This window comes from Myripristis murdjan, chromosome 13 (assembly GCF_902150065.1).
Source record: "Myripristis murdjan chromosome 13, fMyrMur1.1, whole genome shotgun sequence".
Taxonomy (NCBI): domain Eukaryota; kingdom Metazoa; phylum Chordata; class Actinopteri; order Holocentriformes; family Holocentridae; genus Myripristis; species Myripristis murdjan.
The window spans coordinates 20,051,755-20,069,390 of record NC_043992.1 but is presented as its reverse complement, the minus strand read 5'-3'; the positions used below and the strand labels follow the sequence as shown (position 1 = coordinate 20,069,390).

At 40.9% G+C, this 17,636-nt stretch overlaps 1 protein-coding gene across 1 annotated transcript; it reads right to left on the bottom strand.

The window, feature by feature from the left end:
- Nucleotides 1–1,087: 1,087 nt before the first annotated feature.
- On the bottom strand, nucleotides 1,088–17,046 carry bace2 (beta-secretase 2). Its single transcript, XM_030067512.1, has 9 exons — nucleotides 16,501–17,046; nucleotides 12,820–12,908; nucleotides 12,024–12,240; nucleotides 9,676–9,807; nucleotides 8,535–8,669; nucleotides 7,478–7,579; nucleotides 6,850–6,999; nucleotides 6,488–6,656; nucleotides 1,088–3,372 (listed from the first exon to the last, which is right to left on the bottom strand). Exons 1-9 carry the CDS (start codon nucleotides 16,783–16,785, stop codon nucleotides 3,131–3,133), a joined length of 1,521 nt encoding a protein of 506 aa, XP_029923372.1. The 5' UTR covers nucleotides 16,786–17,046; the 3' UTR covers nucleotides 1,088–3,130.
- Between the last annotated feature and the right edge of the window lie 590 nt (nucleotides 17,047–17,636).

Genomic DNA, 17,636 nt, shown 5'->3' with positions numbered 1-17,636 from the left:
CTGGAAACAATAGCGATAAAGTTATTTGCAAACACAATTTGATCTATCCCAACCGAATCTTCACACCAGCATCAAGATTTTAAAACAAAGTGTAAACTGAACAGAGTTGATTTTTACACATACTGTACGTTTGGCCAACGTAATTATCGTAGCCACATTATGTCTTATGTATTAAAAACATCAGTTTTATGGGAATGTGCAAAGGCATAATCCAGGTCCAGGTGCAGTATGTGTGATTGCCATTTGACCTTGTAGACCTTTTGCTATTCGATTGGTTCTCTGTTGAAATTCACATGAAAAGCACCAAAAATAACACCATGATTAAAAGCCAATAGGACAACCATGAGATGTCTCTAAATTTGGCAAAAAATGATATTTACAATTTTTGTTAATCTAACTTGATTTAGCCGTTTATTTTGAAGTGTGGAAATTGCATTTATGACTTCCACTCATGGACCGAGTTTGTTGAGATACAAAGAGCCATCTAAGTGCAAAGTGGAAAAAAAACAGCAGTCATATTTTTGGTCTGTTGTGTTTGTCTGTTTACAGAAATATCAAGATTAACGGGCTCCCGATGGCAAGACAAAATGTGGGTCGTGTGAAGATTTTGTTTACAGTTTTCAAAAGCAGAGTGTGTGGACAGGTACGGCACAATTTTGGGTGTCATTGCCTTAACAACACCTTTATCACCAGCGTACATGTTTTCTACATCCTTGCCTTTGTTTTCACTGTTTATATCACTGCTACTTGCAAAGAAAACTGTAAAAGCTGTTGATACAGAATTCGATTTTGCACGTTAAGGTACAAACAGGAGGGAATGAGTCTGTTTTATGTATTGTGTATATTGCAGTTTTTGTACTTGTTTTATTTTTGTATATCTGTTAAATACAGAATAACTTTAATTACTCTGTATAACTATGATTCAGTATTTCCATGACTAATTATGTTTAATAAGACACGACATGAAGGTACCGTGTGTCAACACAAGATGTCACTCACAAACCACTGTCAAGCTTGTCCCGTCACTCTCCAGTGTTCATACTGTTGGTCCTGCAGAGTTTTTAAACCACAGCTTTGCTCCTTTGAGACAAGAAAAAAATATCCTGAGGCTAAAAGAGTATATTTTTTCTTTGATCAGGTCACTTCAGTTCTTTTATTTACAGCACAATCACAATTTTGGCACAGAAAAATACATATTTTGAAAACACCAAACATTCAATGATCCAGTTCTACCTGGAATTAAACAACTTTTAACAACTTTAAATTTTGGTGTCATATTACACAAGAGTGATTCTCTGACCGTACGATTAAACATGTCCAGGAGAAACAACACAAGTCTCAGTTTGATTGTACGGCACAGTCCGAGCTGTGGTGTGATCGCTGGCCTGTTTTTTCTACTTATCTTGGCTAGTGCAGACACACGGGGAGAGGCGGGACAGAGAGGAAGGGCGTATACTTGTCCCCGACTTGTGGACACCCAGCCAATCCACATCATCTTTACACATTTAGCACTGCTGTCAAGTAAAATGGTAAACATTAGTAACTTCATAATGGTAATGGGTACAAAGAACAGTCGTCTTAGCTGGGAAGTTAACTGAACTCCACTAGTGTCCATATGGCCCATTTATATCCATTATATGTCAATTATCAAAAGTCCTTTGGTTTCTAATTCAGTTTCTGATTTACATAAAATGTACAGTATAAATATGTGCCCTTACAAATCTACTGTCATACTGTCTGAAGAGCACAGTTTTGGAATAATAGCATACAATCACATTCAAACAGATTTAAATATCACATTGTATGTTTACAGTATTATTAAAATCACATAAATACAACAAATTGCATAAACGACATGACTTTGAATTATTTCACTCCCATAGATGGAGTAATATTGATATTTCTCTGTATATTACACTTTTGATCGACTTTAAAAACAAAGTGCAATTCAGCAGCACTAAGTCTCAAACTGCTGACAGATTTGTACATATTAGCAGAGAGCTGAGACTTAAAGGCACTACAGGCACTGTAAACATGTGCGTAACCTCTAATATTGTAAGTTTTAATAGTATTTACTTGACAGGCGTTCACCCTTGCACTGAATATAAAGTACACAGCTAGTAGTTCAACTCAACGGCAGGCTGCAGGTTAAAACCAAATTATAACAAGGCACTGGAAACAATCCTTCACTTGACTCATAATTGGCTTTAGGAGGTTTGTTATTCCACTTAACAGAAAAGCTATAAAGATGCAGTTGGTTGTAGCCCTGTAGGGCCACATCTTGAGAATTTTACCTGTTGTGCACCAAAAAAATGGATAAGGCACTATGCGTTTGTCGGTGAAGGAAATCAGTAACATTTGAACTGCTTAGGAATCCACCATAAGCGGTTTCTCCTTGTCATCTATTAGAGTTGGCCACAGCTGCTATATGTCCTGTTCTCTCCCAGCTACCATCCTGTGATTGTCTTTAAGGGAAAATTCCACCACCAGAAACTCCTGTAATATTATCAGTATGTAACGTTCAGTGCATTCCAGGAGTTATTCTGTGATTTTGTGACTGTTGGGCGTACCAGTGTTCCCCCATCCTGCTTCATCTGTTTCTTCCTCAGTTCATGAATCCCTGCATTTTTCATAATACCTTTCAATATCTGCCACACAATATGCCTGAATTTGTTGCATATGGCTGAAGAGAGCAATAGTGATGGCAAAATGAGAGCAAGAGAGCAAGTTTTGGCACAATAACAGATGCACACATCTTGTAGTCCATTCATTATGGACTATTGAGGCTACTGATGATGAAGACACTGGTCCCCTTGCTCTACTACAGTGTCATCTGCTTTTGGCCAGTTATCCAGAAGAATAAGAGAAACACACCACCAAGGAGAAAAATAAAGACCCAGAAATGCAGCGTGCACCACCAATAACTTGTTTTTTTACAGTGTTGAAGTGTTTTAGGGTGGATTTTCCCTTTAACGGGTGGCTGATCTGTTTACCTCTACCTCCCTGGGCCAAGCTGCAGAGTGCAGTCTAGAGTATGTCAGATGTTTGCACCCAAGCATCACTGGTCCGTGCAGCCAGAGCTGCTGGCCCCCCGCCCGCTCGGCCCGTTTGCCCGCCTGTCCCGTCTCAGTCACTTGATGCGGTGGCGAACCAGTGAGGACTCGTCGGTGATCTCCCCGGAGTGGTGCCGGCGTCTGCAGGGCAGGACCAGCAGCAGCAGCAGGATGAGGAGGACCAGCGCGCAGACGGCCATCAGGGTGTAGGAGATCACCCACAGGAGAGGCTCCTTCAGCGCCCCGCCCGAGCAGTCTGCAGCCACATCTGCCGCCGAAAAGGGTCCGGCGATCTCCGACACTGCCACACCACCGCTAACTGCAGAGAAATAAATAAAACACATTGTTGTAGTTCTGACTGTCTTGATCACATTCTGAGTTCTTGTAAAACACTCAGTAAATACACAAATTTTATCACCAAACACTTTATTTAAAAGGGGATGCACAACCGCCAAGCATCATTCATACTGATGTGTCACTGAGTAATCACAATGTTAAGCTCCTGTTCAACACGCACGGTGCTGTGAACGCAGTTGGGGAGGTATGCAGACCTCCAAGTTGTTTACCACCAAATCTATTGCTGTTTCTATCAGTGCAGCAACCTGTACTGTTAATACTGCTATTACATCTGCTAAAACTAATAGGAAAAAAAACCCTCCATCCATTCCCCCACAATGTTGTGCGTCCTGTCCTGCTGATGCAAGGCTGACCCCGCTTTTTCTTCTCTAACTATAAAATATATAATATACATATATGAAAAAGGGGAATCTACAACCATAAAGTCAAAGAAAAAAACTGACACGTTGTTTCATCTATTTCTTTCTCTTCTTGTTTTTTTCTTCCTTTTCCTACACAGTCATTTACCGCATCAACTCATCCTTTACATTTAAGCCCCAGTCTCTGTGTAATGTAATGCTTGTGTCCCACTGTAGAATTGTAAGTATGCATGTGATGTCATGTAACATCTATGTTAAATCACTTGTTTTTGCCTTACTTCACCAATAAACAAACAAATGAATATTACTGCTGTTAATACCACTATTACACTATGTAAACAACTACTAATTACACCAGTTACCACTACTATTACTAGTAATACTATTGTTATTACCAGTTCATCTCTTATTAAGTTATTACAACTGTATACGGTAATGTATACTTTGGAGACATGGACAAATAAACAGTAGGCAGTGCAAGGGCACCTTTACTAACACTGAGTTGCACAATCACTGTCTAAAGCTATGAATGTCTTTCATCTGTCCCCTCCCGTCCATCTTCCGTTTAACCTGTGAAATCAGTCAATAGAGGATTCCCAGCTTTCACCTGGATCCACATTCAGTTTCATGAAGGACTTCTTTGTCTACTCCGTGTGCAGCACAAGACCAGGAGCTAGTCATTAGTATTGTCCTGTGTAGTACTGTGGCAGGTCAGGGGGAAGACATGAGGTTATGGCATCATACATGGAGACCACATGACAAATATTTATGTCAGCCTCCCCCACAAGCACTCATGGAAAGAAAATACAGAGAGTGTATTCTCATGTCTGGTGTTGCATTCTTGGAATGCAGGAAGAAAGAAAACCTCGTGCCTAAAGCTACAATCATTTTCTCATGTGTCATAAAATGAAAGGGATAGGAAACTAAAATATGTTATTTCTCACTGAAATGGTGACTATCATCATCGGTTGTAGAAAACATTGCGGAACTGAAAATCTTTCTACGCAGAGAAAGGCATATCAGTTGATTTCTCCTGAGTCAAATGATTGGTTTTGCTGGGATTAAAAGATAATTTCACACGTAAGACTGGAGCAATCCAACTGGAGCACAATCTCAGTTTTTATTCTTCCTGCCCTGGTTTGATTGACCCTGTACCTGTTATCTTCTGTGACAGTAACTGTTAGCTTGTTTGCACAGAATGCTAAAATCCACCATTTTATTCAGGAATAGTTTCTTCAATCTAACACTCGATCAGAGGAGGCAAAGAGTAGCCACGCTCTCCAACCTAATATGGAGCTTTAGCTAGCGATGGTGTCAGACGTGGGCTTTCTCAAATCAACTCAACTTCAACAAGCCTAAGCTCTATAGCAATGTTAGCTATGAAAACGACAGCTAACAGATTGTCAAAGCGCTAGTAAAACTTGTAGCTATTTCAGTCCCAACTAGTGGGATATTTTCACTTTGCTCGACAGCAGTTTGGTCTTATCAATGTCAAGACAATATTGTTAACTCCCAAAGGTGAACTAACGCCCACTCAGCGCTGCAAGAATGGATTACTGTAGAAAACTCCAGTTTATTAATATTATTGACTTTTAGGGAACTCTCCGGTCTTACTGGATGATGAAGATTGTACTCAAGAATAATATAAAATAAGAAAATCCCCATTTTTTAATCAGGGCTACCATCCCTTTGAGGTTACAGGTTTATTGGCGTGACGAAAATACACACTGGCTATCTGTCTGTCAAGCTGATGTGAATTCAGATCTGGGATCAGCTTCATGCATCCACTGATGGCCCCTGAGCAGCATCGCCGGAGGTTAAGTGCCTTACTCAAGGACTACTTTGCAGCACTTGTTTAGGGAGGAGAGAGCATTATTCTGTATTTTTCCCCACCCAGATTTTAAAAACTGGCCCTGGGATTAGAACTGGCAACCTTCCAGTCACAAGCCCACATCTCTGGCCTTCAGGCTACCACTGCGTCAAGTCCGTCTGCCTGTTATGGAACAAAGATAATCTTTGTGCTTTAAGATGCCTGTGGGAAGCCCCGCCCAAGTTCATATTCACACGGGAACACAGAGGAGCGCCACTGTTTGAGGCTCAGTGTTTCCATTCAGATGAATGGGATATTCTGAAGATCAGTGATCCAACTTTGTGACCACTCTGTGCTCAAAAAGACTACATTGGATATTTAACTTATCAAATCTACTTCAGGAACAATGCTTCCTGCATTTTCCTCTGTGTTAGTAACTGTAAGCTGGATAATACTGAAATGCCGTGACTGCCGAGATGATTCTTTTCAAGTGCAGACCATCATTCCTTGTCAAAAGGCTGTGTAATCTGTGTATATACAGTATATACAAAGATATACCAGTGACTAGACATATATATCACTTTATAGACTGAGTATATCTTTATATCACTAGGGGAAATTCAACCGCAGAAAAAAAGCTTCAAAAGCAACTCATTCTAATCCAACTCATTCGAATCAAAAGCATAAAAATGCTCTAATAAAAATCTTGATGTGGGTATAGCTATCAGTCAAACTTATCCTCTGCTTGTAGATGCCTGAGTATCAAGTATCAACTAAGTATTTTTTCTAAGACTGTCATGATATTCGCCATGTCAATTTTTACATATTTGTCTGTCTATGTAATCAACATACTTTAAAAAGATATGAATTAATAAATTGGCATCAGTGTTTCCCTGTATGATTCTCACCTGCACAGGTGCTGAGGGCGAAGCCCACCCTCCGCTGTGCGCGGTCAAATACCACGTAGAACCCCTCCATGACAGTAGCGCCAATCACCAGGCCGTTAGCAGACGAGGACACTCCGAAACGGAAGCAGTCCAATGTGCCGTCCACATCTGTGATCGCCTGGATGTACAGCTGCAGGACAACAGATAAACACTGTAAACTGGGCACACAAGTGTGTGTGTGTTTGTGTTTGAAGGTGAAAGAAAAGGACGAACAAATGATGTCTCTTAGGATGATGAGGAACTTAGGGAAGAGCTCTTCAGGGATTGTATGTTTGTAATGTATGTGTGTGTGTGTGTGTGCATGTGTGTGTTAATCCAGGTACCTGAGGGAGGATGGTGATGCGGAAGGACTGGCTGGTGTTGGTAGCCCTCAGATAGATGGACAGCTTGGGGAAAAACCTCCAGGGGGTCTCTCCCTTCATCCAGCATGCCAGCTTGGTCCCAGCCCAGAAGCCAGAAGAAAAATCCTGGATCTGGAGCAAAGAGAAAAAGAGGCACAGAGAAAGAGTCAAAAGAAGAAGAGACAGAAAACATAAACAAACCTAAACAGAGAGAGATGACACTATCTGTACAGCACCAGAACAGGTTTCAGTAGCCTCTGTTCCATTTTTAAACTTCATAAACAGTAGGGACTGTAGAAAGGCAAACAGAGCTGAACCATGACCTTTTCAGGGTTTCTCTGAGAGGACACGGGCTCACAAATTGAAAATGTTGCTTCTGGGTTCAAGCTGACTTCTAGTCATGCGTTGCAAAAGGTGAAATTTAGAGTGACAACAGAAAAAAAGCGACAGCTCAAGGTATATGCTTGTACCTGCATATACCCACATCTAAACACACACACACACACACACACACACACACACAGTTTTTCTCACAATGCCAAGTCCTTGAAAATGGAGTACGCTCTTATCCCATGCATCACATCATTTCCTCTGTGAACATGCAGCGTACCAGAGAGGTGTGTGTGATGGCCTCCACCACTGCATTGAAGACGTTGACAGGGAGTCGCAGCAGTGTCGTCCCACTGTCAACTATGGCTTTATCCATGTTATACTGAAACAGAGGGAGAGAGGGGGAGAGAGAGAGAGAGAGAGAGAGAGAGAGAGAGAGAGAGAGAGAGAGGGAGAGAACAGTAGGGTTTCCATAGTTCAATAGACTCTTGTGGAAGAGCTTGAACAGACAAAAGAATCTAAAATGAGGAAATTCCCTTTTCAGTGGACAAACTGGATCACATTCCTGGCCTCCACTGTCACTGCATTACTTTATTTCCCTGTTTCAACCTTCATATTATCAGCTCGACAAGCAACAACCTTCACTGTGCCCCGTGTACAGCCAATATTACTCCTTGGTACCAAGAATCTGACCATTAACATTAAAAAACTATTTTTTCAAGAGATGCCATATAATCAAAACCAGCATCAAGACAAACATAAAAGTTGTAAACCAACACACAACAATGTACAGATAAAGCTCAACTGAACAGACTTTCTCATTTATATGTAGGGAAGACATGATATGCTTATCTTAGATTGTGAGTTGATAAATAATATGAGGTTCCCAATTCAATAGAAACGGATACATAAAACCTCAATAACAACAAATTACAACTAAGCAGATTTATGACAATTTATGAGCCACAAATCTTTCTAGCAACAGCACTGGTTTGTAAACAATTTAATGTAATGTAAACAATTTAAAAATATAATTCCAAAGTGCATACTGTACATTTTTTGATGGGCAATCTGTCAAATTGTAATAATAGACTTGTGATTGCCAATGCGTGGTAAAATGTAGGTAACATTGTGCCCCACATCGCTGTGCTGTCACATTTTTGTATTGTTATGAATTTAGATCTATCGTCCCATCTCCATCCATATAAGTTTTTCTAATTACAACAAAGATGTACTTTAGCACCATGCACATACTTATGCCACATACTTAACTTTTCAAATATGAATACCATGGCTCTGAAAAAATAAGAGAAAAAAAAATAAAGAGTGGACTCTACCTCCCTGCAGTCCAGGTTCAGGTTCTGTTCGCCAACCTCCAGCTTCAAAACCTCCACTTGGTAGTACCATTCCTCTTTTATGGGGGTGTACCACATCGGCCCCTGATACAGAGTTGGCTCAGCCCCTCCCATAATCTGAGGAAGGAACAGAACAGCCTTCACTCACTTCAGGGTTAACTGTGAAAACAACAGCAACCTGAAAACCCAACAAGAGCACGCCAGGCACAGGTTTATCCCAGCACATTCTGGCACAGCACAATAGAGTGTAAACACACACACAAACACATACACCAGCACCCAAACAGCACCCTGCCATCTCATCCATCTGTCTCTATCAATGGGTCACATGATGGAGACGCAGCGAGCGAGGCCGTTCATATAACAGTGACAGACCTGCTCTCAGCAGGATGCTATCTTAGCTTAATTAGCTACACGCTAACTAGATTGGGCCTCCAGTGGGGAAACACATTGGGGGACATGAACACTGCTGGCTATCATGCTTCCAAAATGAACTGAGCTGCTTTGTCTCCTCCATCAGTTTAAAAACAGACAAGATTCTGCTTTCCATGTGGGAGAATGTGGAAGAGAAGGATATACTACAAGTGTAAATCGTCTTGTAACTCTATGATAAATCACAACAAGAGACACTTGAGCTGTCCACCATAAGCACCTTGATGGATTAAACATTACCAGTTATTATTATGAGGTCATTAATTAAGCAAATTGCTTTAATGGATTCATTAGCAAATATATGTCAACATGCTTGTCTTCTCGTAGCACATGGGCAGAATTAATACAAACTCTGCAACTTAAAACAGGAAGGAGTTCTAACAAAAATGATTTCTTCATTAATTCTTAGTAATACGCGATTTTATGCAGCAGAGTATTCCAAAATCAGATGAAATCAGATGATCAAATGGGGTGGTTTGGTGTAAGTATGATGTTTTTATAATCTATTGAAGAAGTAATTATTATTAAATTTTGATAAAAAAAGAAGGTAAGGTAAGGTAAGAATCGCCTCAACACCGACTGTTATGAAAAAAGTCCTCTTTGTGTTTGAACAAACTTCAAAACCTCATTGGTACATAAATTTTATCAAACTCCTCCCAGGACATCAACCTGACCCTCACTGATTACTCACAAGACTGCCGCCCGCAGGGTCTGCCGTGTTGCTGGCTGAGAGTCCAGCTCCGCACATTTGGAGGGAAAACACATCAGGAATCCCTAGCTGACGCACCATGGAGTTGAAGAACGGCTCCACTGTTGAGTCGGGCTGACCAACACAAAAGAGACGTGCACACCTTGAATTATCTGTGCATAATAACTTTATATTCCCTGACTGCTGACAAAATAATCACCAAGTCATGTAAATATCAAGCAACAGTACAAAGACTTAAGTCACAGGTCAAGGATTTCATTCCAAAATGTTTTTTGTCCATTCTAGAATGGACTAGAACGGACTAAATGTTTTAGTCAATATGCAGATGATGGTATCCTTAAAGAATGACAATTTTATAAGGTCTAAAAATTACTCAAACCATATCAAACCGTAACATCGTCATTTTTACACAGCTAAGGTGCTTCTGAGTGACAAGTTGACATTTGTCCAATATCTGTCACTGTTTTGGCCAAAGTTATGATTCAAACTGAGGTATAATCAATACCTCCAAAAAACTGGACTATGTTTTTTTTTTTTTTTTTGCAGTAGTAGATAATAGTAAGATGCAATTACAATATTTATTCTAATTACAGATTTTCTCTTGCAGTGGTGGTAATCTAATCTGTCATGGCGCACCACTGCTCAATGAATAGAGAGGAAACTGTCCATAATTTGCTTTGGCTTCATGCAGTCAGTCACTGTGTTAAATCATGTGTTAGTTATTTCAAATGGCGCCATTCATATTTTACAGAGGAAAGTCTTATAAAATCCCAAGATAAATCACATCTGTGACAGAATAAGAAATAATAAAATGGTTGTATTTAAAATTGTATTTCAAAGTGACATTTGTGAAAGGATATGGATTACTTTTGCTGTCAAAGGTGATATTGCGGGTAGAACTTGTATTTTAATAAAGTTTCTTTGACGTAGACCCTCAAACATCACTATACACTTACCGTATGTGTCTGCCTGTGGAGTCTGACAGAGCTCAACTTAAAAACTAAAAAATACTGCTGGAGTCACGTAGAGCATATTGGTAAAGATCTATCAGCATTTTAGAGAGCATTAAGTTGTTGCTGTTTTTACTTATGCTGCAACAAAAATCAATAACAGGAAAAAAAAACTTGCCTACAAAAACCTTTTTGAGTCATAAAAGAAACTGTGTGGGTGTATTTATGAGAGAGAGAGAGAGAGAGAGAGAGAGAGAGAAATGATTTTTGCAGATGTTTTAACACAGACCATTGCTAAAAAAAAAAAAAGTTAATAAAACCTCTAAGGTCCCAAAAATGACAGTGAATGTTTATTTGTGTGTGTGTGTGTGAGAGAGAGAGAGACCGAGAGAGAGAGTGAGGGTGGGCGGCGAGTGCTTTTCTTGACTAAAGGCTGCTGTTTATCCTCTTGACCTCAAATAGTTTTTTATGCCAATAGCCGTGGTTCTTCATGTCATGCATGACAAAGAGCCTCAGGCAAGTTGAACCTGACCACCAAGAAGACACCGGCAGCACAAAGTGATCAGTGTGAGCATATCTGCCCTGCTTTTATTAGCATTTCATCTCAAAGACAGCTGTAATCAATCACAGAATTAAAGAATTTATTATGTTAATTACACTGAAATCTTTCTTGTCCCATCGCCACCAAACAGGTACCTTGGTTTTGTGCCTCTTTAAGGTACCATCAGTGACAGAACTGATTATATTTTATGTGATTATGTTATTTCCCTGAAAACAACACAAAGCCAATACTGGACTAAGACTGGGTATTTAAATTAGAGAAGTTCAGCAATATTACAACCCAACACAAAAAGCCATGTGAGGGGGAAAAAGCTAAGCAAATAACCTTGAGTTATATGCTTTTTCCCACACACAGAATTTTGAATCTTAATTTTAAAATTAGTGTTCATTTCTGTTCAATAATTTCATTCTCTACTCCATGAGGCTATTTTTTTTTACCCTTGCTTAACATTACACTTGACTATTTAAGTAATAAGTGAAAAAGTAAACTGTAACAGTCTAATATAAATTTAGGTATATTAAATGATATAACTTTTTTTTTTACTTTGTAATTTACTTTGAGAATGTTTCTTATTTTTCCATTTTTTCCCTCTTTTTTGTTTGTGGTTTCAATTATCCATGGCTGATTTCATCTGTCCTGTCCTACTGAGCTGAACTGTTGATTGTTGTGTACTTTATTCCGTCTGTGTTGTCAACAGCACTGTCCTGTACACTGTGAAAAAAAAAATATACTTGGCTACCTGTAAAGTTTGTGAGCCAGTCAAGTTTGAGCTTATTCTACATTTTGCAAGTCACACTGGATAAAAACATCCATCTTACCCGAGCCAACATGGGATAGGCCAGTCCCAGGATGCCCTGCCAGTTGACCCCGGGGAGGAAGAAGCCGTCGGATGACAGGATGGCGGCGATGTTGATGGTGATGGTCCCGTTGGGGCCTTTGGGGATGGAGATGCGGTCGGTGCCCAGCTCTCCCTCCCAGTTGCCCTGGGTGTACCTGACAGCCACGGCCCGCCCAGCTGACTGGTACGTGCTGGAGCTAAACAAAGAGGCACAAGCTGACTTAAGACTGACAAACAATTTTTGCTGTTTCCTGCTGACATTATGAACAACTGAAAAGGCCTACAGTAGTTTAATAAAGTGAGGTGTGTCATTCAGAAGTGTTTTGAAGGAGCTACACAAAGGCTAGGGGTGAGAAAAGGGGTAAATTCAGAAAGCACAGGTTGATTACTACAAATAATACAAAAGTAAACTTTTATGCATATACTTTCATATTAAGTAAATAGAAAAGTATATGCAATATCTCTCACTTTCCATTTTAACTCTTGGCATTTGGATATTTGTTAAGTCTAAAAATTTAGATTTCATTAAAAAATAAATAAAATATACCAGGAAAGCCTTGTTCTTTCCATGATTTAGTCTCACCAGATGAATCAAGGTGAAACCGATCATTCCTAATACAATTTTCATATAACCATTACATCGCTTATGAGAGATTGTGGATGAAGGGGCGGGGACAGATTAAAATTAGGCCATTTAATGCTTTGGATAGCTGAAATAAGGATTATGGGTGTGCAACTCTGTGCACAGACAAGATGTTTGTATACCATTTACTCACAGCTCAGTGTTGAAGTAGTGAGTAATGAAGGTGTGTGGAGCCGCTGCCACGGCAAAGTTACTGCTGCCTGTATCCACCAGGATGTTCAGCTGAAAAACAGGAGGCAGCGTTTGTGTTATGAGCCATTCAAATTATCTGCTGGGAGCCAGCCCTGCCCTAAAAACTCCTGAGTCACATGGTAAATGATCACCCTTTGAGCAGAGTGAGCAAGTTAAGATGTCATAGTTCCTGTTTGCACTAACAATAAGAGTAAGAAACAGTAAGAACAAGAAATAGCTTCACGGTGCTTTACAGGAGGGTATAAACACATACAGAATTTTAAAAAATATGGATAAAATATAAGTAAACAGACAGAGAAAGATAAACAGAACGCCATGGAGGAAAAAAGACAGACTAATTAATGGAAATTTTAATTACAGTAAAATGAAAGATCAAACAATCGTACTACAAAATATTTCTAACCACTTCTGCAATGACAAATCCATAACTAATGTGAGACTTATTCTGGGGTCAAACATGATAACCTCTAGCCATTTTACATAAGTCACATGTGCTTCCTGCTCTACCATCCCAGCATGTCTCATATGCCTGTTAGGGCCCAATAGTGTGAGCTTGAGCTAACAGCAGTTGAGATAACGTCGTCTGCCAGGCATCAAGGCAGCGAGCAGGAACTAATTAGCTGACAGACTTTTGTCAACTCTGCTACTGACCAGCGGTCACTTTAATGATCTCTGGCAAACATTCCTTCTTCCCATTAAGGAGGTCATAAACCCAATGCTCCACAGATTCCTGAAAACTCAACAACAAAAGTAGTTTACCACTCCAGTGCAACTTTAAATTGTATTAGGGCCGGCTAACTGGCTGCTTGGAGCAGTGTTGTTAAACACTGGACAACTGAAGCAGACCTAAAGCGACAAAGAGAGGCTCTGGTGTTCTCACATCTTCCCACTTCCTGCGTCTGATCCTTTTGAGAGGCAAACACAGAAAAAAAAATCGATTATCTGGACATTTGTTTCAGCTTGACTGAAAGGATATCATTGGAAATGGCTGACATCTTCAAACGTTGGCTGCTTAGACTTAATGAACTGAATTCATTAAACATGCTTAACCACTTGCCATGCTAAGTTCTGTCCCGTTCAAAACAGCATAAACTGCATCAAACACTAAAAGAATGAGGATATTAGAAAGACCAGGCCAGCAGGAAGTTTTTTCAAGTACAAAAGAATGAGGCGGAGGCTTACAGGATAACACATAAACCCAACAAACCGCTCCACAGAAGCATAAAGCCGTCTACTTCCTCAATGCTTTATTCGGCTTCGCCCCTTAGCCAAGCCTGAGCACATCCAATTAGGCCTTACACAACATTGTACAGTTGCTTTTACTCAAAAACTAAAATAATTTCTGGTGGCCAGTCATTATGAAAATATTTGGCCTTTACCAACGCTGTGTTATCGGCTGGTTGAGTCGGGCCTTGCTGGGAAACCCCTGTTGGCCCTGCAGTGGGAATCAGGCTTATCAGTTCCTCCTCATTGGGCTGGCCCTGGTCCTGACACTACAACTGTGCCATCTAAAATCCCACTGCCACCTTGCAGATGGCATCACTCCACTCACACCAAGCCAGAACCAGCAAAAGCGAGCGGGGGACCAGGGGCATTTCCTTATTCCCATACCTCCTGTCTTTGCTAGAATCACAGAATCCTCCCATAGCTGGGCTGCTGAGCCTCGGGCAAATCTCTCCCCCCGTTGCTAAGGCAGCCCGCAGTCGCCCACAGTTGAGCTTCCCCTGTCTAATTGGCAGTGGCTGTGTGGCGGCAGCATGCATCTGCTACCTGTTTGTACCAATTAGCAGATGTGAGGCTCTCCAGCCGACACCTCAGCCGAGCTGTGCCGCACGCTAACAGATGTGGCAATTAGTGGCTCATTTGAATGGTGCCTCATTTAACACCAAGGCCCTGTAATCACATCATCATTTAGTTATAATAACATTGAGAGAATAGCTCAATAGTATTGACTGAGTTATAGGTTATTTCTGCACTGCTGAACCGATCTGAGCCAAAAGGAATTGAGCTCTGCTGTCATATTCATTTTACTGTAACTGTGCAAAGTACACAGGGATGACTGAGGCTGGTGCAGTCCAGGTTAAGAAAAACACTGCTGTGTGGACACATTTGAGAGCTTTAGGGTGATGCTGTTTCCTCGATTCGTCGTTTGTGCTCTGGTAGTGGATAATATAGAGAAATCTGATGATATTGTGTTACTATGGTACCTGTGATTAAAAGCAATTCTGTAAATTATCTTTTGATAGTCTACAAAATTGGGGAGGATCCATGTTGTGAACACAGATCACAGTAACTATTAATAGAACACAATTTGACTTCTTGTTGTATGTCTAAAACTGATGTGAGAGCATCTTTTATAAATATGGACCCAGGACAGTATGTTGGCAAGTCAGTGTTAATGTGATACCATTACACTTTGCTCTCACTGGTTGACAAAGGGCAGTGACATGGCAAAAACAGTCCTGATAAGCCTCTGTGAGCGTGAGAAACTGAGCTGTTCCACATAAGAGTCTTAAAAGCTCCGGTCCCTTCAACTTGAGAGGCCCAAGTACAGCAGGTCAAGTTACTAATTTGTTAATTTACCCATATTTTAATATTCATTCAACTACAACACAACGGTAGACTTACCACTAAATACTTACTACAGCCTGGAGATTAATTAACTTTTAATGGGGGGGGAAGCCAACCCCTTTGGGCCCGTTTAGTTCTTTTTAATCATTAATATGTTCTTGTTAGGCACTTTGCATAACCCGCAGTATAAAATGATCAGATCAGATTGCATAGGCATGTTTCCATGCAAGCAAAATGAGTTCAGCGGGAAATATGCAGTCTGACGTAAGGCCTGGTGCTGTTTTGTGGCACTCTGGAGCTGCTCTTTGCTCTTCGGGTGCCTCATAATCCCTGTCAGCTGCCTGGTAAGAAACAGTGGTCCTCACAGGCAGCATCATGTGAGCGCATGTGAGTGGGGGTTTAGTCTACCTACAGACCCAGAGGCCTGGCAGCTTCAGCCAGCTGCTGCACCCGATCCCACCATGCCTTGACAGCACCACAGCAAAAGCTCAAGTGGGTGTTTTTTTTTTTTATTATTATTTATTTTGGAATAATAATTTTAAAAAGTGGCCCTAAAGAGTTGTTCTCCAAGTGATGCCTCTAGTATTGGAGTCAAGTAGATGACTATGAAGATATGTCAAATGGCCACTAAGTAATTAAAATAGTTCACAAACCAACAATAACCAATAATCTGTGCCCTGGGGTGTAACAAACACTTCCAGACCCCTTCCCCAGATCACATGCTGGATGGACCAGCCCTCTCTTCACACACACACACACACACACACACACACACACACACACACACACACACACACACACACACACACAGCAGACAGACAAGACTCTAATACAACACATTACACTGTCTGAAATCCAAAAAGAAAAGCGAGAGATTAATTTCAATGCATTTAAGCATAAAGGTGAATCATTTTCAGAGACTCCTGCACATCCCGGTGCTTCACAAGTGAAACCAAAACCCCTATTCCCCCCTCGGGGATCGATAAAGTATTTCTGATTCAGGGACTAAAACAACTGACTGGGCCAAATACAGCATGGCAGGCGACAGTACCTTTTGTCCAGGAGTACCAATCGACATTTCCATGTAATAGCCTCTTCCAGAGTCACCCAGCAGGTTACCGACCATGTCCAAAAAGTTCACTTGGCCAGCGGGATCAGAGGCCAAGGAGAGCACATTCCCACCTGGAGTTTGCTGCAGGGAAGTCAAATCCAAGTCCGTGGAGGAGTTGAACCTCCCCGTGTAGATTTTAAGCGGAATAGTGTAGTAACATTTGGACACTCCGACACATAAACTGAAAGCAACAGCCCAGACCAGGACACAGCTACCGTCTGCCATCGCCTTTGTTGATTTTTTTGTGTAAACAAGTGTAAACAAGGCAAGTTAGATCCTCGGAGGAAAACTCCAGCTCCTCGTACAAACTTTGTTCCTTAAGTTTTCACCTCGGCCATCGTGAAAACCCCTGAACTGCGGCGACCTCCGTTGTTGCTACACCGCCTCTTAAACAAACTCAACATGCCGACATTGTTGTAAGTAGAAACCGACAAGTTTGGTTTGTCTGCAGTCCATGAAATACTTCAACAACTTCGCCTCTCCACCTCCACCTCCTCCTCTCTGCCGCCGACGTGAAGCTGCACGTCACAGCGGGATCTGGGGCTTCCGGTCACCACCTTCAAAATAAAACCCTTATTCATAAGCAATGTACAACGTGTAACACTGTGTCAATAGTGTATGGTTAGGTATGAAATTGTAGGACACGAGAGACATTGAGGGAATAGGCTTTTTTCTTTTTCATCATGGCATATTACATTTTTTCTATAGTGCTCTATGCTTGTCCTAAAGGCTATCAGAGATTAACAAGGACTCTAAACATGTTTTGTAAAAGTCCACTAACTTCACATTTCACATCAGGCCCCATACTGGGGACCGACTGGTGACTGTTGCCAGCAAAACCTGTGTTGAATGGTTTCCAAAGGTCATAGAATAAAAAGTAGAACCAGTTAGTTCACATCTGCTGTCACATTATAATTGCACATTAATATTCAGCAGAAGAGACGTGTGCATGTTTGATCAACACTGTGGGAACCAACACAGAAAGAAAGAGCAGCTTGAAACTAGTTTCTGCTGGAGAGGCCTGTGTTGGATATGGCAGAGCCGCCTTTTTGGATAATGTCAAAAGTAGAGGTCAT